The sequence below is a fragment of the Trachinotus anak genome, unplaced genomic scaffold (genome assembly GCF_046630095.1).
Source record: "Trachinotus anak isolate AG129_WGS33_773 ecotype Australia unplaced genomic scaffold, CSIRO_AGI_Tana_v1 ptg000010l, whole genome shotgun sequence".
NCBI lineage: Eukaryota > Metazoa > Chordata > Actinopteri > Carangiformes > Carangidae > Trachinotus > Trachinotus anak.
This window is the reverse complement of record NW_027273861.1, coordinates 19,937,897-19,962,157: the sequence shown is the minus strand read 5'-3', so window position 1 is coordinate 19,962,157 and position 24,261 is coordinate 19,937,897. Positions and strand designations below refer to the sequence as shown.

At 40.0% G+C, this 24,261-nt stretch overlaps 2 protein-coding genes and 1 long non-coding RNA gene across 9 annotated transcripts; 1 reads left to right on the top strand and 2 right to left on the bottom strand.

Annotated features, from left to right (window-relative positions):
- Window positions 1-2,096: 2,096 nt before the first annotated feature.
- On the bottom strand, window positions 2,097-7,156 carry klhl26 (kelch-like family member 26). 3 transcript variants are annotated; one of them, XM_071486007.1, is made up of 3 exons: window positions 6,897-7,156; window positions 5,563-5,745; window positions 2,097-5,019 (listed from the first exon to the last, which is right to left on the bottom strand). In XM_071486007.1, exons 1-3 carry the CDS (start codon window positions 6,944-6,946, stop codon window positions 3,438-3,440), a joined length of 1,815 nt encoding a protein of 604 aa, XP_071342108.1. In that variant the 5' UTR covers window positions 6,947-7,156; the 3' UTR covers window positions 2,097-3,437. The 3 variants fall into 3 exon arrangements, with proteins under 3 accessions (XP_071342108.1, XP_071342109.1, XP_071342110.1); XM_071486008.1 differs by lacking the exon at window positions 6,897-7,156 and adding an exon at window positions 6,616-6,752; XM_071486009.1 differs by lacking the exon at window positions 5,563-5,745 and having other exon boundaries at window positions 6,897-7,086.
- A 3,046-nt stretch (window positions 7,157-10,202) lies between these two features.
- il12rb1 (interleukin 12 receptor subunit beta 1) lies at window positions 10,203-21,247 on the bottom strand. Of its 5 annotated transcripts, none has more exons than XM_071486002.1 (16): window positions 21,150-21,247; window positions 19,330-19,453; window positions 17,624-17,775; window positions 17,322-17,467; window positions 17,201-17,222; window positions 16,862-16,924; window positions 16,148-16,270; window positions 15,511-15,587; window positions 13,638-13,872; window positions 13,393-13,536; window positions 12,951-13,049; window positions 12,220-12,375; window positions 11,834-11,989; window positions 11,627-11,696; window positions 11,398-11,473; window positions 10,203-10,712 (listed from the first exon to the last, which is right to left on the bottom strand). In XM_071486002.1, exons 2-16 carry the CDS (start codon window positions 19,371-19,373, stop codon window positions 10,392-10,394), a joined length of 1,884 nt encoding a protein of 627 aa, XP_071342103.1. In that variant the 5' UTR covers window positions 19,374-19,453; window positions 21,150-21,247; the 3' UTR covers window positions 10,203-10,391. The 5 variants fall into 5 exon arrangements, with proteins under 5 accessions (XP_071342103.1, XP_071342101.1, XP_071342099.1 ...); XM_071486000.1 differs by lacking the exon at window positions 21,150-21,247 and adding an exon at window positions 20,102-20,314 and having other exon boundaries at window positions 13,429-13,536; XM_071485998.1 differs by lacking the exon at window positions 21,150-21,247 and adding an exon at window positions 20,102-20,313.
- Window positions 21,248-21,465: 218 nt separating this feature from the next.
- LOC139625922 (uncharacterized) lies at window positions 21,466-23,316 on the top strand. Its single transcript, XR_011692044.1, has 3 exons — window positions 21,466-22,004; window positions 22,257-22,327; window positions 23,197-23,316. It is a non-coding gene; the product is annotated as an uncharacterized lncRNA (long non-coding RNA).
- Window positions 23,317-24,261: the final 945 nt, after the last annotated feature.

Below are 24,261 nucleotides of genomic sequence, written 5' to 3'. Positions count from 1 at the left end.
TGCAGGTGCGGGGATAGACACTTGGTCAGGTACAATGTAAGTCAGGTGGCAGGCTGGGTGGGGCGCCTACGCATGTCGATTGATGGCTATGTAGGAAGGTACTAAACTCTCCAGAACTTTCTGCAAAGTAAATGTGGGTCCGGTAAAACCCTGATGAGGGTCAGCAGGTCTACATTACAGCTGTGTTTTGCCTTGTTTCCCTCACAGTGAACTAAATATTACAAAGCTCAGCTTCTAATAGGACATCTTACTGTGATGAATCCTGAATCCATACTGACGTACATGAAGCATCCTTCACCTGAATGAGTCAGCATGTACATGTGCAGTAAGTTCTCCTATTCAGTGATGCTGCATTCATGATAGAGCAACCAATATACAGGATTATGCAAAACCATCATACTCTATACATGAAAAATTGTATTTAAATGAAACAAAATTTAAGACTCCAAGTGCCCTGGATGTTTTTAATTCCTGTTTACAATTGTCTATATTGACATTACACATCTTGTCAAACTTTGATGAAACCTTTGGCATTAAATTGTATGAGATCTCTCTGGATTGCTGCCATCACTGATTAATTATTGTTTATGTCTTAGTGCTTTGAGCCCATGAGCAAACCATGTTTCTTTGTGAAAGCCAGATTCAAAATGGCAGAGTTACTGGCTCTAGTCTGTCATATAATAGTCATTTGACTGAACAGGACATTGAGACAATATGGACATAATCTACTGTGGCAGTATCACTGTAACCTGCAGGGGTGATGAGTTGTGTGCCCCCAGGACATTAGCATACAACAGGTCCTTGTTCCCTTGTTCGTAATAAGGCCTCCTGCTCTTGCAGCCATGTTGGTGAACTAGATTTCTCCCTGTATCTCCTTGTGTTCCCTTGTGTGTCTCTGCCTCCTCTCTGTCTGTGTGTATGTCTGTGTTATAGTAGGCATGGCTGCCTTTCCCTGGCTGTCCATATCTTTTTGCAATCTACTCATCACCTACAGTTCAAGTCTTGGCCGCTCAGTATTAGTTTACTTGAGTTATTCCCTGTGTGCCTTGTTAACTTTGTTTTGTTTGTGTGTCTCCGTGTGCCCATGTGTGTGCGCAAGTCTAATTAGCTGATGTGAATTGGTTTTGTGTGCCCAGCTGCAGTTAATGGTTTCCAAACTGATGGTAACTGATTAGTTACACCAGGTTAAAAGGGAGTCAAAGAACATTAACTTCCATCACCTAAAACTTTATATTTTCTGAGAGAGGAGACTCTGCTGAACACAGTGATACAAAGTATTTGTTTGTGCTGTCAAATTTGGGAGGTGCAGCGATTTTAAAAGTGCCCCTTTCTCTGTTTTACTCCGTGTTTTCTGGTCTCAGTTAACATTGGAGCCAATGGGGCTGTTAGATGGTACTCCAGTATATCTGTTTACTAAGAGCCAGGATTTTAAATAAAGAAGTGTATCTGAAGTGCATAGTAAGTGCTAGATAGGCACATTAGGGAGTTTAGGAGAGGAGGTGCTCTCGGAAAGAGGTGAGTTTTCAAGAGATTCTTGAAGATAGAGAGGGACGCCCCTCAGTAGCAGGAGAACCAGCAGCAGGAATACAAACAGTGGTGTAAGACCAAGGTGTATGATGCAAATCCCTTAGCAGGGTTCACTATCAGTGTCATTTGTACAGACCTGTGGTCACTTAGAGGAATGATCTCCAGCAGCCATCAGAGGTGCACCTTGGTGGTATTAGCTTATTGTAGAGGATGCTGCTTTGTTCATGCAGAAAAGATGGAAAAGTGTCCATGTTGCTCAGTAGCTTGAGCACCATCTCTGGCATTTCCATCAGAGACTCAAATTCCACCTGAACAGGGTAGATCTGGGCGCCCACTGGTAGAACGCATATCATAAAGGCTTAGTCCTAACTGCAGCGGCCAAGGTTCGATTCTGACCCGTAGCCCTTTGCTGCATGTCATCCCCTCCTTCCCTGACTTTCCCGTCTCTCTCTCACTGTGGCTAACTGAATAAAGGCAAAAAATGACTTTCATAATGTGATGCAGTGCTTCAGTCGGCTTGCTGTGTGCATCATCTTATCATACTAGAAAAACAAAAAGCATGTGAAGGATATTTTTAAAACATGACACACCTTTAATAAAGGATGCACATAAACAGAAAACATTCCCCTTTGACTACAGTGCTTTCCTTTACATTGCACTTCAACAATATAATGTGCTTTTACAGGTTCAGGTAGAACAAGACAAAGAAACACTAAGGCAAACAGGAGACAGTTTTATAATGGACACTCCTCACCATCATACAGATGGTCACATTTAAAAGGAAATAAGATAATAAGCTTGTTTCTTCCTTATACACACAATTAGTACAGTTATAACTTCAGCAGCAGAATCAGATGTCTGATAAAATACTGCTTTGAAAAGTGCAGCAATACAGTTAAAGAAAAACACAAGCTGTTATCAGCCATGACAAATACTTTGAGCATGTTTTCCATGCAAGTTAGAGATTTGTGTGTTTGAGCAACAGCTCAGAAGTTAAACCTTTTAAAAGACAATTATTCCCTGCAACATTTAACATTACTGTGTTTCAGACAAAAGCATGTACTGAATGCAACATGAAACATTTGTATAAAGCAGCATACACTGACATTCAAATGGGCACAAATATCAATGATTTATGTTGCTGCGTTAAGAGGTCCACACTGGTTTGTTATGTTGATAGAGGGGAAAAAAAAACATAAAACCATAATGTGGAATAATTGAGTTGAGACACATGCAATGCTTGTGTTTGTGCAATCAGTTCTGTGCCATTATATGTGGTTTGTTGATTAGTAAATTTTAGGAGACGTATAAAAACAGTAAGATTTTCAGTTATCTGGGTTGGTTGAATAATAAAACAACAAATTAAAAAAATTACACCCGTACAATCAAAGTCCAACATTATAAAGGCTGAGTTTCTAAATACCTTTGCACAGCAAATTTTAACTCAACACCTTCACTCAAAAATGAGATCTCTAAATCACACCTACTCTGATAAAATGAGCCTATTTGTGCCATCTGAAACTCAAGCCCTTGATTGGTAAACACTGTTACACTTTCACAAAATTAATCATATATAGTTTGTAATAAAGTGTTGTAAATTTTGCTAATGCTAGTCTGGAAGAGATCCTATATCTTCAGTTAATTTGCCACTGATTTTAGTGTACAATAATAAAAGACTGATTATATGTTATAAAAAAGACTGATTACATACTATATTATGGCTGTCTGAAAAAAATCTGACTGGCTGCTTAGCATGTTTTCAGGTCATTCCCTCAAAATAAACACACACACATTCACACGAACACATACACACCTAACAACAGCTCACATTATGTTCACACCGTGTGTTTAGTCAATGGTCGGCAGAAAGAGCACATGGAATAAAATCTTCACAGTCGCAGGTCAGACAGTTAGCGCTGTGTGGTGTTTTGCGGAAGTATAATCGGCGTACAAGCGATGCCAGCAAAAGATTCCGGAAAGTGCAAATCCCTCTCCCACTCATCTGTCTCTGTGTTGTACACCTGCACAATGCTTGTGACGTTGTTCAGGTGCCAGTTATAGCCTCCAACGATGTAGATCTTCCTGTCCAGTAAGCAGCAGCCTGCCTCGGACTGGCCTGCTCGCATAGGACTGACAGTGGTCCACTGGTCGTTCTCAGGAACGTAGTATTCGACGGCCAGCACATCAAAACATCGGTCCACATGGTCCATGCGACCGCCCAGAGCATAGACCCGATCCCTAGTGCTGATCATGGCATGCAGCACTCTGGGTTCATTCATGGGAGCTCTGAAGTCCCACTGGTCCGATACCGGATCATAACAGTGAAGAGTTTTTTTGTCATCCAGGGAGACGCCGTAACCCCCTGAGATATAAAGCTTTTCCCCACAGGGAGTCCCTGCATGACCCCAAATCCTGCGTTTTAATGGTTCCACATAAGTCCACTCGTTCTTCTTTGGGCAGTAGCACTCCACAGATGACAGGCTGCCAGATCGATTGCGCCCTCCTGTGGCGTACAGCTGTCCGTGCAACACGTTGAGCTGAAACTGGATGCGAGCCTCCTGCAGGGGTTGGATGCGTAGCCACTGGCTCAGATGTGGGTCGTAACGGAAACAGCTTTCCACTGCACCCTCGCCGCTGCGGTACTGTAAGTGCTGTCCACCGACGACGTACACAAAGTTATCGAGTGCGGCGACACAAGCGTGGCTGCACCCAGCCTCCATCTCTGTCAGCTCTTTGAACTGGCGGGAAGTGATGTCGGGGAGATAGTACACCTTGGTGCTCACTGTGCGGTCGTTATCAGTGTAGGGCGTGCCACCGAAGGTGATGAGAGACATGACGTCAGAACGAATGAGTGTCCGCAAGGACTGCATCTCATGCTGTCGGAAAGGAAGGATCTGGTAATTGAAGGCCTCGAGGAGATACTGGCGGCACAGCACGTCCTCCACCATGATGTCCACCGTCTGAACACTGTCCACCAGCTCTGAGGAGCGCATGAGCGGGAAGCGGACATGGCAGAGGACGCTGCTGGCTTGAGCCCGCCGAGACTCGTCATACTGGAGCCACCTGATGGCGGCATGGAAGAGATCAATCTCGCTACAGTTTTTCAGTTTGTTGCTCTGCAGGAAGAAGACAAGGCGCTCCATGGGAATGTGCAGAAAATCCTCCTCCTCGGCAATTTGGAGGAAGTGACGAAAGGTGAAGGTATCCACCGACTCCTTCAGGGAAGACAGGCTGAAGGTGGTGGCCATCTGGCCGATGTGCAGGCAGGTCTCCACGCTCATCGCTGACTTGAGGAACTCTTCGCAGAGCTCCACGACTGGGACCATCTGAAGAAAGACGGCTGCTCCGAGGACATCCTGAATACAGTCCAAGTCTAATGTGACTTCTGCACTGTAGGCAAAGTCAATAATATGTTTCAGCCCACGGGCGGACAAACCCTTCAGCTCAATGGTATCTTGATTTGACTCCCTCATGCCTCCTGTAAACATTGCTCTGAAACACAAGAAAAAGTAAATAAAAAACATGACGTTTTTATAATTCCATCTGATCTAAATGTAGCGCACTAATTTCCATAACTAAGTAAGAGCATTTGTCTTTCTGGATTATTGCTTTGTTTAATATCTGGTGTCAATGGCAGATGAACCGAAAACTAATATGTAAATAAAAATTCGCAAAACAATATTTAAAGTAGATTTGGCTACATTTTTATGTGAACTATTTGTATCTAATTTACTCTAATTGAATAATTTATAACTCAAACTTAAAGTCTGAAATACATCATTCTACAATATCTAATTAGTAGGACTTATCTGCATATAAATTCTTTCAAGAATAATGGCTCATATCAAAAGACATCATGAAAGAAAACAAGCACAAGTGGATACGTAATTTGTAACTAAATCACTTTGAATATAACTGATCTGTGAACTGCAGCTTACTCTAACAGTACCCTCTGTATAAACTGCTCTGGGCAAAAGCATCAGCTAAGTGCTTCCAGTTTAAAATGTAAATGGGCAGTGAAGAGTCTTCACTAACCTGAAGTAATCACTACAGGCAGCCAGCACAGCTTTGTGGACCTGGAAGCGCTCCTCATTGATGGCCAGCACAACGTCAAGTAGTTGGCCCTGAGCTCGTAAGACCGACAATCCCTGAAGGAGGGTGGTGCTGTGGCTCGGGGCTGAGAAAGTACAGCGCAGGGTGCTATTCTTGTTAGCCATACTGGAAGAGAAAAAAAAGGCCATGTCACAAGGAGTGAATCAAGGGACCCTGCAATTTTTTCAAACTTTTCCAGTATTGAAATTCTCTGAAAATGTCAAAATAATATATTCTGCTATGAGCTATTATATGCTGTTTAGGTTTAGGGACAATTAACAAGGAGTTGTGTAACGCGTTGCTGCTGGCACAGAGAAACCAGCTGACCAGTGGTGGTAACATGATCACTCAGTCAGTCAGGGACAATCCAGATATAGGGCTGGGTGGGGTTCAGCTGTCATTAGTTTTACTAATTCCACCTGTGATTTTCCTACTCTGATGTGTGTCCCGTGGAAAAACAACCAAACTGAAGCGAAACAAAAAATGTTTCTGCTCTGCATTTATGTAAAAAAAAAAAAAGACTATCAACTGATAGATTGTCATCTTTTTTTGTAATTTTTAAACTCTTAAATATCCAAATATATAACCAAATATCTTTTGGTTGGGGCTTGAGGTATGACAAAATATGCAATTTTAAGACACTGTGAATAACTGTTTTTCACTATTTCTTGATATTTTATGGATTCATCCATTGATAGACAATGAGAGTTAGTTGGTTTGTTGTTGCAGTGAAGGCAAGCTAATCATGATAGTAACATTAAGGCAGAGTAGTTGCATCAAAGCACTGACTTAGCCATGATAATATTTATTAATTCATTTGTGCTTGCACAGTATACTACTACTAAAAAAGTACTACATATGTACAAAAGCAGTTCTACATACATATACTCAGACATAAGTGAAACCAAAGTAAGTTAGAGCTTGTACAGGAGAGGAAGAAAGCTAAACTACAAATCTACAAAGACTACAAATTAAAAGAATAACACTTCCGTTCACCTGTTACAGCACGGCAGATATGTCACCTCCTCTAAATGGACAACTGTCACATCCTTACTTTATTCCCCACATCTGGTTATCGATAGAAAACACAGGCGGAGTGAATGCCCGGAGGCCCGGACAGGTCCTCGGTGTTTCCTGGTGTCTCGACGCGGCGCCGGGACGCTTCAGCGACCACGGACTGGGCCGGATCCCCGAAGCCGCGGAGACTTCGAGCAAGGCAGCACCAAGAGACCAGCCCAACACTTCACACACACACACCATCTCCCCGCTTCACCCACCTGTTCTGCGGCTGTTTCGAAGCAAAATCCCCACCATCCGACTCCGCCATCTTCTAGCACAGGGCGACTCGCATAGGGCATTTTTAGGCCTGTTAACAGAAAGTCAGCGGCACGATCGGCCTGATCATGGTGTGTTAAACGATGTGGACACAGCCTGTTGTCCAGGCACGGACAGACAACAGTCCGCCTGCGCTGCTGCGGAGGGGACGGTGGTGACCTCTCTAACCGGCTGCTTGGTACCCGTCCTACCCCGCATTAACAGCTTCTGGCCACTGGGAGGCGCCATTGTCACAATGTCTTCATATACTGGTTCCTATTGGGGTGTGGGTGTGTGTGTGTGTGTGTGTGTGGGGGGGGGGGGGGGGGGGGCGTATTTAGATCTAGGGGTGCAAATGCCGATTATTTTCATTATCTATTGATGTACAAAATGTCAGAGAACTCTGAAAAACACCAGATGAAATCAATCAATCAATCAATCAATCAATCAATCAAAGTACTTTAATGATCCCAAACTGGGAAATTGTTGCGTTGCAGCAGCAGCATAACTTACAATGTGTACAAAATGATACAGAAAGTAACAAAAAAGAGTGTACAATATTTCAATAAGGGCACAATGAGGGCTGTGAGGGCTGAGAGTGTATTTACAGCTGTGCAGGGTGTTAAAGGGATATGAAATAAATAGCAAATGAACAACAATAATCAACAACTGTGCAGGGTGTAATGAGGTATATAAATAATAAATAAACAAGATTTATTGTCTAGCCTAGCACCAAACTGCACCTTAACTGTGTCAGACAGATTTAATGTATAGGGTGATGGCTTGTGGCAGGAATGATTTCCTGTATCTGTCCCTTCGACAGCGGAGCTGTAGCAGTCTGTTGGAGAAGGAGCTCCGCTGTCTGTCCAGTGTTTGGTGGAGAGGGTGGTCAGGGTTATCCATGATGGATAACAGTTTGAGAAATGCCCACAGCCCAGTGTGATGTTCTCTGATTGCTTGTTTTATTTGATAGAACCAAAATAAATTCAGTTTTTGATCATATACAACAAAGAAATGCATTAGGTCCTGACATTTGATAAGTTGGAAACAGATAATATTTGACATTTTTGCATACTGTATGCAAAACTGATACTAACATACTAAGTATGTTTTTATAATAACAATAGTTATTATTATTTTAAGTTATTATTCTTTCATTATTTTCCAGTCAACAGATTTACCCTTTAGTCATACAAGTGGTTAAGTAACACCATATCAGCATATCAAAAATAAAGCCTAAGATTATTGTGTCCCCCCAATAACTTTTTCTTTTAACAGAGTATTTCTACTGAAAAGTAAAAATGATTTTGATTTGTAATTGTTTTGAGCACGGGTCAATGTTGACATGATTGCATTACATCATTTCTGCAGATTTGTCAGCCGTACATTCATACTGCCATCTCCCCCTCTACCACATCCCAAAGGTGTTATACTGGATTCAGATCACGTGACTGGGACCGAACCCATTGTCATGTTCATGAAACCAGTTTGAGACAACTTTTGCTTTGTGACATGGTGCATTATAGTGCTGGAAATACTGATAGTGTAATTTTGTCTTGGGCCTGTGTTTAATATGTGTAGTACTTCTTGCATGGCACCAGGGGGTCTGGCAGATATGCAAGAAGATACTGCTTTACAGTAGTCAGAAGTTACTACGTATGATAAGCTATATTGTTAGAACACATGTTACAACCTACATAAGATCTGTGTTCAAGAGTTGCTCTTTGTCAATATCTCCTGAATGCATGCTCGCTTATTATTGACCTGTTGATCATCGGTAGTAAAATGTTCAACAGAGCTTCGACCTTCCAGTATCTACTATATTCTTCCAGAGCTGTCAAATTCTCCGGCCTCCAATAAGTTCTCCTCATCTCCTCAAGAAATCATCCTTACAGATACATATTCATCAGGTCACGCTATGTTTTTTACGAAACACTGTAGTATCCTTTGATAGTATTTTAACCATGATTATCAGATGATACTGTGGTCAGGACAAATGATTTTGATCTCCATGTGGTGAGAGATAAAATATGTAAGAAAACTTCGTGACATTTTTGCTGATTTCACTTCCCCCAGGTAAGCCACAACCAAACAATACAAGAACAAGGAAATTGACCATTTTTTTCTGCTGAAAAACTAAGAGTGCAGAGTGTGGTGGAAAATGCAGGAAGTCTGTCATCACTTCTAATAGATCAACGTGACATGTTCTCACGCACTTGTTTGAACAAGGTCAATTGAAAAGCCACAGAGGTCTCTTTGGTTATGACTTCACTAACGTTTCACCTTGCAGCAGCTACTTTATTTTAAAGGCCATTGTTTTTTGTTGTGACCACTTCCTGTCACATGTTCACCTCTTCACAGGCTCACACCTTTACTGCTCAGCCTTCACATCCTGTGCTTCTTTATTTCTGCAATCTCAGGTTTCATTTTACACTGACCAGCCGTGGGCCACAGTCTTCACAGTAAAGCTGTTTTCTTTTACTTCCACATTGATGTTGTTCCAGAACATGGTGTTAAAAAAACATACAACTAAATGGCAAATTATGTAAACTGCTATGCCGCAAATATAAATTCTACTCCGAAATAATTTGTCAAAGATACACCCTCTCTCTAGCTTAAAGTACAGTCCTTGGTTTTAATAGCAAATCCATATACTTCCAGTTATTACATGAAAAATTACTGGTTTTTCTTCTTCATGTTTTTATTTGTAATCATTTTAGGATGTTTGCTAACATGCAAAGTAGCATTAAAGTACAGCGGGGGCATTTATTTTATTTGTGTTTGGACATAAACAAAAGTTTAATTAGACACAAAATTTTTGACTCATTGATGGGGCTAAAACAAAAGGCAGAGGATCAACGAATTAATAAAATTCATCCTGTAAATTCATCCTGATGCAAACATGAATGTGTGTAGCGAACATCATGGCAATCCTCCAGATAACTACAGATATTTTGTTCAAAACCTCAAAGTCAGTAGTGTTCAGCCTCTGGGGATCATGAATGTCTGTACAAAGTGGTGGACTGACCGACACTACAATCCCAGAGCAGGCCTCTTGAACAAAACCTGTTCACAATTTTATAATCTGGAAAAACCTAAAAATATCAAAAATCATACAAGTCTGAACAAAGATTTACTATCCACAGTTTAGAAAAAAGGTTTGTCAACAACTTGCGTTAACTACGCCTGCGACTGGATAACCCTGCTTTCACATATACTTCCCTTTTTAACGTAAAACATCAGTGGCAAAATTCAAGAATACACATACGTCAAACAGGAAAGCAATGCATTTTTAATTACAGGATTGTTTTGCAGAAATGTTATTGTTATAAATAAAAAAACTTAAAACAAGAAAAATATTAATCCAGTCTTTAGTACAAAAAGGAACACATACAGCATGTCGACCCTTTGTGCGTTTTTGTGCTAGGAGGCAGTAAAAAAACACATTTACATCCATTTTAAGGTGAATCTGTCTTCACATCAAAGACCAAACCATTCCTGTAAATCAGCATAGCGATCTCATTGTCCACCTGTTCGAGCTCTGTTATTTCCCCTTCTCTGGAGCTCCTGAGTGCCTGATCCGTAGAGCCAGGGCTGTCGTCACTGGTTCCTCCTGACATCCTCGAATCGCGCCTCTCATTCTCAAAGTCCTCGTCACTTTCGCCGCCCCACTCTCCTCGGAGGGCGGTGGTCTCATCCTCAGGGACAGACTTCCCCTTTGGATGCAGTTGGAGCAGCATCAGGTCATTCACCTCCTCCTTCTCCTCCGGTGTCTCCTGCTGTAGGTTGCATTTAACACATGACAGTAAGATTCAAGATTCAGTATTTAAAAACGGAGAACAAACTGCACTGTTTTATGAAATCCTTAGCTTGCTTTTCTCTTTATAATAGAAATAATCTCTCCTGCCGTGAAATATAAGAGAAAATCAATATCACGCTCATGTCTCTATAATTACTCAAACAAAGCATAGCAAAATCAGTATGAAGGCAGGGAAATTACTTTGCTAAACATAAAAATGTTCACTGTTGCCACCATAAAGTGAGTACGAGGGCCAGCAGTGCTTGTCAAAATTGGTACATTTATGGTAGTTGAATAACAAAAGCTGTAATTGACCTAAAAAAATAAACTGTATTGCTTACACATCAACATTTAAGGAACTGAGAAAGACTTTTTCTCCTGTCAGTTACAGGGTTTTAGTCATCTAGTTCTTTGTTCGCCTTCGAACCACAGAAGAAGTAGAGTTACATGGTTGTCAATGGGGTGAGTTATTTTTATCACAAAACCAGTTGACACTTCCTTTTTAATGTAAATAGACTGCACTGATTTACTGTAGTTTCTGTTTACTATGTCTGAGGAAATGAGTTCTGCTGTCTGGTCAAATTATAATGTTAAGATGCAGCTGTCAGGGTTTCAGAAAGAGTAAATGCTTCCCACATGATAAAAAGTCTGTGCGTGAGATTTACCTGATTCTCTGGCTGAAAGATGGTGAAATCTGGAATAACAGGTTTCGGCACAGGAGGAAAGATCTTGCTTTTGATTCTAAATATTAGAACAGAGTAGAAATTGTTAAAAAAAAGATCCATCCATCCAGGACGAATATTGAAAATTGAATAAAGTCCATATTGTATTTTAAATGGTAATTAATACTTAAATCCCAAAGTATAGAATATTTAAAGTAGGGCGGTCACCTACCTCTTCAAGATAACGGTGCACATCGATGTGCCTAAAAAGAACACAGTCAGCAGGCCAAAACTCAACCACACTAATTTTGGGGGAGAAAAGGAAGAGAGGAAAATGAGTTAGCACATACATGTGGAACATTCTGCTCCACTGACTTTTATCGAACTTGTTGAAAAACTGCAACTCTGTTTCAACATTAGAGCTGATTTTATCTGGTACCATTCATTTGCTTCTCTGGCAGTGTGTTGATAGCTAATGTGGCTTTAGGTCCTTCTCCCTCTCGTGTCACCCCGGCCAGGGTGATGTTGTATTTTGCTCCCGGTGCCAAGTTTTCCAGGCGGTATTTGGTTAGCGAGGCTGATATAGTACGGCACTCTGATGAAATGAGACATGTCGTCACAGTAAAATTCATGTAGCTGTGTTGTTAGCAAGTTTCATTTTCTCACGTCATGCAAGTGAAAGTTGGTCCAATTCAAAAGTTAAAATGTAATTTAACAAATAACTACACATGAGGAAATGTATTTGTGTCCCTTCAGCTCTGCGAAACATTTGGCCTTGCAAGATAAACAGACCGTTTCAGAAGAATGAAAATGTGGCTTTCACACCTTCCAGCCCATCTTGTGAGCTGATTTTCACGCTGCACAGGTTGTAGTGTGTGAGAAAACCTCGCTGGTGCTCAGAGGAAATTGGTGTCCAGGACAGCATGGCAGAGTTGTGTGAGTCACTAAATGCAGTTAAGTCCTGTGGTTTTCTGCTTGGTGCTGCCAAGGAAAAGAAAAAAAAGGGGTAAAAACAAGATCCTCTTCCTCTTTCAGTATGTGGAGACAAACTTATGCACCAGTTTTCCCCGGATCAGTATCTGCACTTGAACACTTATCTGGCAAAATATGACACAGCCATATCATTTTCTTGATTAGCCTCTTGTTAACTATCTACACATAGAGTTATGTTCCCAGTCAGTTCCTTCCAGTGACATGAACAGATCTGAAAAGGAGATCCTTTTTTTCCAAGAGCTGAATTTCGGTGTTTGAACTTGTTGCAGCCCTTCCAGTTGGCAGGCTAAGGCCTCAGTTGTACTCACTTGCGAACGCGTACAAGGACAGCTGCAACACCACTGACGGGTAGGTGTTTGCTTGGTTGATGCATTCCATGCGCAGTGGATCGTTGTGTACAATCAGATGATAAAATTTACATCACACACACCCAAACGGACCGTCGCGCACTTGGGGTGCGAAAAGTCTTAACACTAGCTTAAGATGAGTTTCCAACGATTGTGCTGATTGCGTGCATCTCAGAGCACACAGCATGTGAAGAAATCTACTTTAAAGACACTTACCACCCTCTTTTTTGTAAAAGAGGCACATTTTAACTGTCCGTGGCTTCCCACTGTCACAAGTGTGTTCAAAGTGAAGGTAGCGAACGTAGTCTTGCATGGCTGCAACAGACACAGAAAGGACGTGAAACTTATTTATCGTGCAGAAAATATTTCCAGGGCAAGTGTTTCTCACCATTATATTAACAAGATAAAAGTTAATGTGGTTTTCTGCCAAACACACTGGAATTTCCTCTGTGTTTGGTTTTTGTTTGCATTGTGATCTATTTTACTATAATGTATATATTAAAAACATTTTGTTGAAACCACTTTGTGTGGGATTTGACAATGAAAACCAAACTGAACCCTCTAAACAATTTTACTTCTGTCTTTTTCATCGTCTCTTCCCTCCGTAGAGCAGAGATCATGAAGTTGTGTGGTTAAAAGAACTTTAAATACAACTTACTCTTTCTTACTTGCTTCCTTGCTTTTTTGTTCTTACTTGCTAAAGTTATGACATTTTCTGGCCTTGAATCTTGATCTTGAAGCTCATACCACTGCTTGCAAGTTTTCTTATTTAATTTTTCATCCAATGTCATGTTGCCACAGGCTGCCAGGAAGAAAAGAAAGAACAGCCTTTAAGGTCTGCTTAATGATAAATATACATGATATGTGACACAGCCAACATACTCACTCAAGACTTTGGCCTACATTTTAAATCTGTAGCAGGTTCAGCCGGTATTTGTATGAGTGCTGAAGGAGAATACCCCGCCATGTTTCTGGCAGTAACAGAGATGTTGACAGCAGAGTATGACACATAAGTAGTGTATATATTTTTGCTGATATGTGTCCTTCTCTCTGTCCCCTTACAAGGACATCCACGGGAAGACTGTGAGTCCTCCAGCCTGTAGGTCACTCCTCCGACTTCTGCTACATGTGGCATTGGCTGAAGAACAGACAAGCAAACCTCAGTTCAGACAAACACAAGAAATGGCATCGACTGAAAAAGGTAAGGGTTACGATATAATCAACAATGAATGTTACGACCCAGCCTGGGGGCAATAGGTAAATCAGTCAAATGAAATGTATGAAAGGCAAAACACAAAGTGGTAGAAACTGCAATTAAAATCATTTCTCATGAATGAACTGTAGAGGCAAAGAGAAAAATTTGCCCTCATTATTGTTGTTACTGTTACCACTATAGAAGTAGTGGTAGCAGAATTAGTACTAGTAGTTGTAGTAGTAGTAGCAGAACTGCAGTAGAAATAGTATTAATTAATATTTCTGCTGTGATAAATCATCATGTAAAAGTAAAATGTTTGGTAAAAACAAATAGAAAAACATTACTTTTCTCTTTAGGATATCTGTGCTTTTATCAAGAGCAGCTCAGAATATAAAGTGAAACAATGTCAGATGTTCTCTGATCGCAGCCACTCAAATGAGAGCATTTCCTGTTTTCATTTGTCACACAACATATGATTATAAACTAAACATATTTGGTTATTTGGACTTTTTTGCCAACAAAGCAAGACATTTGAAGACATAATGTTCAGTCGGCTCTACAAAGTTGTGATGGGCATTTTTTACAATTCTTTGATGTTTAATTGACTAAACGATTAATCAGTTAGTCAGAACAAGAACTGGCGGATGAATCAATAATGAAAATAATTGTTAGTTGCAGCCGTATAAAGTAGTTCCCTGATGTAACTGTTAAAAGAAAACATATTGAAAACAGTAAAAGACTCACACCTCTGACCTTTTTTTTACAATTTTTTTTTTGACAGTTTCAGGCTGGATCACAACAGATTGCCCAGCCTTATAAATGCAAATGTCCATGACTGACTGACTGAATGATAAAGTTTTCCAAAAAAAACACCTAGCAACTTTTTGCACAAAGCTTGATAACTTAAAAGAGAGTTGCCAGTAAAGCCCTCTATCATGTCTACTCTGGTTAATGAGTGGCAAGGAGGGGGAGCAGCAGTTTCCTCTGTTGCTTTCTCTCTGAGTGATCGTTTTACAAGTGAATAGCCGAAGTCACAGCACAGTCTTTGGCTTCAGTTTCTGTGTTTGGTGATTTTGTAAGACAGCATTGCAGTTATACAATCAGGATTTCAGCAGTGCAGAGCAGCAGCTTGGAAATGGCTTAGAAGTGACTGCTGGTTAACATGAAGTCTTCATGGGCCACATTTGTTCCACTGTCTGTCATTTACACAAGAAACATGTATATGACAATAATGTATATTTGAGCACAGAGAGTAGGATAGAAACAAAGAGATGGAGGATTGAAACCGGCTGACAGAGAGCAAATATGATACAATGATGTCAGTTGTTTACAGCGGTCCCACAAAAGTTTTCAACTATGTTGCCTTTGTTATTATATATTATCTACATAAACAATTGACATTTGCAAATGATAGAGACTGAAATAAAAATACTTTCCAGAAGTTTTATTGGACATTTTACATATCAAGTCATCAATCCATTTGTAATTTTCTGATGCTTGATTTTTGGAAAATTCACTCAGATCGGTGTTCTGTTTGGAACAAATTTGTCCTCCTTCCATGTTTTTCCTTCACTGGTTTACCTTCCAAGTTAGCGTCACTTCTCGAGTGCCATTTAAGACTTGTGTTGTGATGTTAACTTCAGGTTCATGTTCCAATTCTGCAGCAAAAACAAAATATTAGTGAGCCTTCCAATTTTTAAATATTTTAGTAATTTTTAGAGAACTTTTGCAGCAGGTTTGAGCCCTCTTTGTTCCACTTTTACAACTAAAACTTAACTTTTCTGCGGTGGGTGCTGGGGTGGGAGTGGTGGAAACACATATTTCTAGGATATATAGGATAGAGGATATATATTTAATGTTTCCATATGCATTTAAGGTATCCAGTGTGCACAGACCATTTCAGGCCAGTAGTCATACCTGAAACAACAGTTTAAAGAGGGGGGAATCTAGATTTACAGATATGAGTCAGTGGAGATATGATGCTCCTCCCTGTTAAAGTGTCCCTTTGTGATTCATGTATATGTGTATTCAGAGGACTTTTCTATTACGTCTACAGCAGCCTTTTGATAATTATACATTCATTTTTTGTGTTGGATGATGTGAATCATAAGACAAAAGATATTATTTCAAATCGGAATAATAATAAAGTTCAAAGTGCTTTCCAATAAAACCAAAGTTACAATCCATGCATTAATTTAGATAAGTAACATGAGTTCACCTGCAGGAACCATCACAACTGGAGACCACTCGCTCCACAGTGGATTTTGGGCCTGAATGGACCGCTGTTTGATCTGAACCTGGTAAGCTGAGTGTTTCAAGAGATTCACGATAAAGACCCGGTCTGTACAGATAAAAGGGAAAACAGAGATGTTTTATTCACTCGACATTTTAAATTCTGGTAATTACTTTTTCCTCTCAAGTCAAGTCAGGTCGAGCCAATTTTATTTATATAGCACCAAATCACAACAAGTTATGTCAGGGTACTTTTCAAATGGAGCAAATGGAGTCCATAGTCTTAATAACACTGATTACAGAGACCCAACAACTCTCAACATGAGCAAGTACTTGGCAACAATGGCAAAGAAAAACTTTTTAAGAGGCAGTCCTAATACCTAAATGACAAAACTGGGTGTTTGTCAGTGTTTTCAGAAAATGATGATTGCCTTTTCCAGTAGTGTAAGGGATTTGATTTTGAAATGTAGTAATTACTGTACAGTTACTAATACCATTAACGCTCAGTATCTTTGATATTTGGGGTCACCTTGTTCAAAGTCATACTGGGAATTTGATGGAGGATTGATATTAGTTTGGTCTCTGTGGTCAATGGGCAGATTGCTCCAGGACGTGGTTGAGGTGCTGGATAGATTGTAACCTCAAGCAAATTTTGTGTGTTCTTGACTAGCTTGCAAATGGTAGCCACGTGGGTACATACATTGATGTTTTTTTACAGGTTGACGGTGTGAGGTCGGTACCTCTGAGGAGCTGTGTGCAGTCACTGAAGAAAGGAGAAATAAGAAGAGTTTAGCGAGCAGTCAGTTAGTGGGTTAAAAGATACAAGACATGCAGCATTGTCCTTCAGTGTGTTTCAGGACTAAATCCACAAGATAGATAAATGGATAAGCGATGAATAAAATACTTTATTAATCCCTTGGGGAAATTCAGAAGCGCAGAAAGAAATACACAGAAAACTTGAAATAATGCTGAACAGTTTATGTGTGTATTTAATTTGAAAAACCTGGATTACAAGAATACAAGACATGGGAGTACTTACACACAGTGGCATATGTTGATCTCTGTATCAGCAATGCAGACATAAGGTTATTTAAAGTAGCAACAATATAAATTTGCTTCAGATGCAATATATTTTGTAACAAAACACCAATGTGCCTTACTTTTTCCCATGATTCTGTGGGGTGTCCATCTCGTTGAAACCAGACCTCGGCTAAAGCTTGATGGTTCTCTGCAGCCTTCCAGATTAAGCTGAGGTTGTTACTTAACCAGGACACTGAAATATTTTGTGGTGCTTCATACTTGACTGCTGAGGACAAGCAAAAACTTGTGTTTAATGTTGTTTTTTTTTTTTTTTTAAATTAAAACCACGACATAATTGTGTTCTCAGTTACTCAGTGCTTCAAAAAGGTCAGAATTTTGTTTTTATCTCCAATATTGTTGAAATCACAGAAGTATCCATTACCTATGTGCCCAAGTATAACGGACCTCCTGGGTGACGTGCATCTTAAGTTTCCTACATGCGCTTCCACCCAAACGTTAATAAGTCGATGTCGGATCAGAAGTTCCTCATTGATCTCATAGTGGGTTGTCTTTATGTTCCCGAATTTTGTTCGGCTAGAAATAAATATGTTGAGGTATGAGTGTAGTGAAAGTGGCAGAAAATGAAAGCATCCCAAAAAAAAAAAAAAAAAAAAATCACAAGACATTTATCCTGTACAATCCAGTTTTCCTCATGTGTTTCCATAAAATTGCTTTAAAATCGTTAAAGGGATAGTTCGACATTTTCAGAAATATGGGTTTTCATGGTCTTGCCAAGAGGATAAGGTTGGGACATGCTTAAGCAAAAGTAATTTGTACATTGTGTTGTCCAACCTTACATATGAAGGTGGAGTGAAAAACCAACTGTCTCACAGAGGGAGGAGATGCAGTATTTTTTAATGGATAACAATGCACACTTTCAGACGGTCTCTCCTTTAAGGCATTCATAATGTTGCACTTGGCTATTCACGTGAAAAGTGATGGAAATAGTGTGAAGAACCCTCCTCACCTCGTCTCATTTCTTACTTCTTCACAGCTGGCCAATCATAGCATGAATTAGGTGTGAATGTTGGATTGTCAGTTTTGGAAATTTACAAAAATGCAGCTCCAGACACCAGAAAGGTGTGGAGTGCCAATAGTTTGGTCCTGCTGCAGTTTCAGGACCACTGTCTAAGGACCCGTTTCTACAATGTTGCTGTTTTGCAACAGTGCCACCGAGCAAATTGTTTAGGATTAAGATCACAGGAAGGTTTAGTGTTCTTCTACGCACGTGTGTCGGACAAATTGGATTTCAGGTGCAGATCAGGCAATGACGCCACTCAAATAGGACTTTCTGCCTAACAACACAGGATCAACAAAGAGCCTACACCTTAGCCTAGGAAAGTGGCCTATTTCATTTGCAGCATTTATACTTGTGTGCTGGTGTCCGTGTTGTTTTGCAATTACACTACCGTAATGCTAGCTTGCCATGTAATCGGGGTTTCTATGTCACCGTGTTGAGTTTCTTTGTGTTCCTCAAACAATGGTGACTGAAACTGAGAAGAAGTGTGCCGAAGTATAAATTGTTATTTGAGGCTAGCTACTGAAAAAACAAGTGAAAGTGTTGTCTAAGGACTTGGGCTACATGGATGACAGCTCCATACACTTGTACGTAGTTTTTTTTTGGTTGAAAAATGAATAAAATTTCCTGAATTCTAATTCGGTTTTCAATTGTCTTAAAATACTTGCTTGACGTAAATGTCACATCACTCTAAGTTGTGTTCATGCTCCATTTGCACATCTAAACAGATTTGTCAGCATTTTTTCTTTGTAGTCTTATATTTATTTATAATATAATATAGCAGTATACCTACATACATATTCAAACAGCCCAGATTGTATTAAAAAATGACATGAGCGATTCAAAGCACCACTACACTGAAAAACTGGCGAAGATCCCATCAAGACAATCATTTTATTTGCACAGTGAGACGGCTAGTGGGAGTTTGTTGTGTTTAGTAGGCCCTATATGTTATAGCAGTACACATTCACAAAAAACTAAAAAAAAACAAAAGTGAAGATCACCATGGATGATTTATTGATTAATTAGAAGTTACCATTTTAAAATATTGTGGCTCAAACAATACTCACTCTAAGTAGAGGTCAAATGTCACATCGCTCTCAGTCGTGTTCATGCTCCATTCGCACAAGTAAACAGATTCCTCAGCATTTTCCCTGAAGCACTCAGGACTTGAAGGAGCCTCACATGCCGAACCTTTGGAGAAAAATACAATTCAAAATTATCTAACTTTTTAAAATCAGTTTTAACCTTCATTTTACCAGGCTGTTCCAGAAATAAACAAAAAAATCTCTTCTTTGAGATCACCAGCACACCCAATGCAGCCAAATTACAGTGATAGGAGAGGCAGCAGCTGCAGTTTCCTGCAGTTTTGTTATTTTAAGCATCTTTCTCATTGTTAATCCGCTTTTAAATTGATCTTTTCTTGTCATTGTCCCATTTTGCTGTGAGACACTTTGTAATGAACCATGCATCATAACAACCACAAGACCAAAACCAACCAAAAAAAAAAAAAAAAAAAAAAAAAAATCCTATATAGCTTTGTAAACAGATAACCTGCCAATGTGTAGAATCAGTTTACAAAAAGTTATAGACGCTGGAACACTAGTAGGGCTGCCCAGAGCAATGTAATGCGGATGTCACCAACCACATGATGCTGATAAGCTAACCAACATTTTGTGGCTGATGTTTTACTTTTACTGCACAGGCTTTCTTATTTCACACGTATGATTAGTATTATGCATTGTATTTCGATAAGATCTGGTGAATGAAAAGCTAGATTGAGGTTCCCAAAATAAAAAAAATTTAAAAAAAGGAAAATAAATGGTTTTTAAATTGTTTTACCTTTGTTGACTGTTGTAAGGAACATAAACATAACAAATCCATGTAGTGAAGTGCAGCATTTCAAAGTTTCCATCAGGTATAGTGGAAAGTCTCGAAAGGTGGTCATTCTTCAGTGTCAAGTCCATGTAGTCAACCTGGCTTCATGTAACTCAGTTTTCTTTCTCAGAAATGTCACAGCAGTTTCATGTCTCTTGTGTTATACAAGTTGCAACAAAACCACAGTGTCAGAGGCGGGGAAAGGGTGCGTTCAGTATACTGGCAGACACAACAGCCATTCTGAAAGTGACAACTCTTTGAAGTCATTTTGTTGAGTTGTTTTTTTTTTCTTAAATACATATTTCCCTTCAATTGCTTTTGTTTTTATCAGTCTGCCAGTCAAAGAAAAAAAAATGATGAAACTATACCAATGTCTCCCTTTAGTCAGTACTAAGTGAGCAGCATGCATATGATCATATTGGTGTCAGTCAGACGGTTTGGAGGAGGAGGAGGAGAAAAGTTGAATTTACAGTGGACCCAAAGTACTTAAACTTCAGTCTGGACTTTTCAGTATTTTTATGTATTGATTAGCAGAACCATCTGTTTGATCTCTGCACTTGACAGAACTGGAAGGACTCAATCGCACAGCACAGATTTAAATTGCAAAAACACAGTCACAGAGCAGGCAAGGTCCAAAAACAAGCAGCAGGTGAAAATAGGCTGGCAAAAACATGAAAGTGAAGCTAGAGTGCAGACGGAAATAGTCCAGTATATACAGTGCATCCGGAAAGTATTCACAGCGCTTCGCTTTTTCCACATTTTGTCATGTTACAGCCTTATTCCAAAATGGATTAAATTCATTTTTTACCTCAAAAATTATACACACAATACCCCATAATGACAAAGTGAAAAAAGTTTGCTTGAAACTTTTGCAAATTTATTAAAAATAAAAAACAAAAACATAACATGCACATAAGTATCCACAGCCTTTGCTCAATACTTTGTTGAAGCACCTTTGGCAGCAATTACAGCCTCAAGTCTTTTTGAGTATGATGCTAAAAGCTCGGCACACCTATTTCTGGGCAGTTTCTCCTATTCTTCTTTGCAGAACCTCTCAAGCTCCATCAGGTTGGATGGGGAGCGTCAGTGCACGGCCATTTTCAGATCTCTCCAGAGATGTTCAATCGGGTTCAAATCTGGGCTCTGGCTGGGCCACTCAAGGACATTCACAGAGTTGTCCTGAAGCCACTCCTTCGTTATCTTGGCTGTGTGCTAAGGGTCATTATCCTGTTGGGAGATGAATCTTCTCCCCAGCTTGGTTTGTGCTCTGACATGCACTGTCAACTATGGGACCTTATATAGACGGGTGTGTGCCTTTCCAAATTATGTCCAATCAACTGACTTTACCGCAGGTGGACTCCAATCAAGTTGTAGAAACATCTGAAGGATGATCAGTGGAAACAGGAAGCACCTGAGCTCAGTTTTGAGTGTCATGGCAAAGGCTGTGAATACTTATGTACATGTGATGTTTTTTATTTTGAATATATTTGCAAAAATTTCAAGCAAACTTTTTTCACTTTGTCATTATGGGGTATTGTGTGTAGAATTTTGAGGTAAAAAAATGAATTGAATCCATTTTGGAATAAGGCTGTAACATAACAAAATGTGGGAAAAGTGAAGTGCTGTGAATACTTTCCGGATGCACTGTACACACTAGGATGTAGTTAGGGAAAGTGAAACAGGTGAGGAGATTGGCGGGGAAGAGTTGTTTTTCCTCTGTTCATGGGATTTGTTGATGATAATGAAAATGTGAAAGTTGCCAGCCTTTTCTCTGCACATTTGTGTTGGACAGGGAGCTTTTAACTTAGCTAGAAGAAGTAGCTGAAAGAATAATATAGCAGGAATCTCCAGGTGGCTGGCGGAGCAGGTGGGTTCAGGTGTGGCAGAGGGGAGTTGGAGTTTCCAGGCGGACAGACTGAGCAGATGATAGATATTTGGATGATATTTTGTCTTTGTCCATTTTATGCTATTTTATCTACATTTTATTTGTCATTTTTATTTGCCTTTTTAATGATATTTTATCTGTAGCACTTAGAGATTTGTTTCAAATGTAAAGTGCGTTACAAATAAAATGTGTTATCATTATTATTATTTTTATTATTATTATTTTTATTCACAGGGAGACAAAGGTTACTCAGTGAAATAACAGTACTAATCAGGGTGGAGTCTTGATTAGACGATGAGCAGCAGGTGAGTAGATGGTCTTGGGGGGAACTCGAAAGCAGGTCAGCCATGCCCGGCCTGACAAGCACACACACACAAACACAGACAGAACTGGGACAGACGGACACAAGAGGAAACACAAGGCAGGGGAGCAGAATACTGCCTGACCATAACACGCAGCTGGGTGTTCGTTTTCAGTGAGTTTTAAAGTATAGTGGCCTTTTCAAATTACACATTTAATGCAATGAGTATGTAATAAATATGTCTCATTTGAAGCTATAAGATGAGCTAGTGATCCTGCTACACTTCAAGCTGTTAATTCAATTAATTCATATTCAGCATACTACCTCAGTATTCTGTTTGGGAAAATGAACTTTATCTTAGCCTTACCCTGAATCTAACCAAACGAAATTTAAAAACAAACAAAATCATATAACGTGAGTCACAGTTGATTTAAACTAAATACTCAGCAATCAGTTTTGGTCAAATAGATATTTTTTCAAGTAAAATATCAAGTTATAAAACTTTTTGTAAAGAGAATGATGGGAAAGAGAAGTACTTTGAAGGAAATAGATGCAGGGCTTTGTGCTGCTACTTCCTGTCTTTCCTCAGGTGATAATCCCATAATCTCAGATTTTGTGCCTGTACAGTAAACACTTTTAATTTGTCTAAACACACACCTTTTTGTGGAACCTAGACACATCGTCAGTGATGTAACCTGTGGTCATTGGGTGTTTTGGGTCTTTCAACATCAGAAACCCTTCTGCTAATCCACTGTACCTGACCTTGAAGGAGTCACATTGGGTCCTCCCTCCCCTGCTTCAATATTCACCTACTAGACCCTGATACTTGACCCTCTTCCTCTCAAACGCCTCCTCCATCCTCCTTCTTCCCAGGGAACAGTCAACTCCAGCAGGACTACTTGCCTTGTTACTGCAATCAACTCTGGGAATTTGAGCTGTCTCCCCAGATCGACCTTCAGCTCCCAGTCCCGAGTTGTTGCCAGAAGTCCCCCTGTGTGTTTTGGGCGATGCTGTGGCTTCTCCCTGATTTCAACAAAAGCGATGTAGTGTCTTGCTGGTTGTTGTTACCAAGTAAGAGAGATCGCACTGCTAATGACCTCAGCAGTCACCCTCAGGACCTGGTCGTGATGTGAAGAGTAGCACCCCTCAGCCAATGCTTTTTAGTAACAGCCGAAGGTGTGCTCCAGTGGTCCTCTTCTCTGGCACGGCGGGCATCCTGGGGATTCTGCCAGGCCCCAGCAGAAGAGGTTTGGCCTGGTCTGACCAACAGATCTTCTGGTCCACAGCCTGCTTCCATCAATGCTGCCTCATCCCTGCTATCCTGGTTGAGTGGTCTTCCTCAGACCCTGCTCAAACCTCTTCCTGGACCAGCTGGTGACTTTTCACGTCCATATTGGGATGTGAAAAAAAAGTTCACCTATTTAAAACTGTAATGTGTTGCGGTCATGGTTGATCGCTCTCCTGTAACACCCCCTCCTTATCTTACATCCTCTTTTTTTTTTTTAGCCTAGTTCCCATTTTTCAAGTCAAGGAGTTTCATACCAAATTACTTGTACTTTTATTTTGTAAAGGTGGCTCTTGTTTACATGTACAAGAAAATACATACTATAAAACTGACACAGAAAGATGGTCTTACATTGTCACTACATTGAAGCCTAGATTAACTTTAGTGTGTTCAAGTATTGATTTTAAGTGGTTATTTCTCCAGTGTCCTCCTGTCCGCTATGATCAGAGGTGTGATTTTTGTGAGACAGTGAGCGTAAAAATGAAATGCCAGTTTGCAGAATATATTTTTTCCAAGCAGTGTACTGTAAAAGTACAAGATATAAAAGTAAACTGGAAAACAAACAGTATACGGTTTATAAGCAGTGATTAATAATAAAAGATACAATTTTTTGCTCTTTTTAGGACTTTCGATTGTCTGAGCAGCCTGGAGAG

What these genes read in the sequence shown, in the direction of transcription:
- klhl26 (XM_071486007.1), bottom strand. Translation starts at nt 6,946, where the DNA reads ATGGCGGAGTCGGATGGTGGGGATTTTGCTTCGAAACAGCCGCAGAAC. An exon ending in TCGAAACAGCCGCAGAACAG is followed by an intron (nt 5,746 to 6,896) that starts GTGGGTGAAGCG and finishes TTTCTCTTCCAG; the next exon opens with TATGGCTAACAAGAATAGCA. An exon ending in GCCTGTAGTGATTACTTCAG is followed by an intron (nt 5,020 to 5,562) that starts GTTAGTGAAGAC and finishes CTTGTGTTTCAG; the next exon opens with AGCAATGTTTACAGGAGGCA.
- il12rb1 (XM_071485998.1), bottom strand. Translation starts at nt 20,207, where the DNA reads ATGACCACCTTTCGAGACTTTCCACTATACCTGATGGAAACTTTGAAA. An exon ending in CGTTATACTTGGGCACATAG is followed by an intron (nt 17,468 to 17,623) that starts GTAATGGATACT and finishes GCTTGTCCTCAG; the next exon opens with CAGTCAAGTATGAAGCACCA. An exon ending in ATCAACATATGCCACTGTGT is followed by an intron (nt 16,925 to 17,200) that starts GTAAGTACTCCC and finishes TCCTTTCTTCAG; the next exon opens with TGACTGCACACAGCTCCTCA.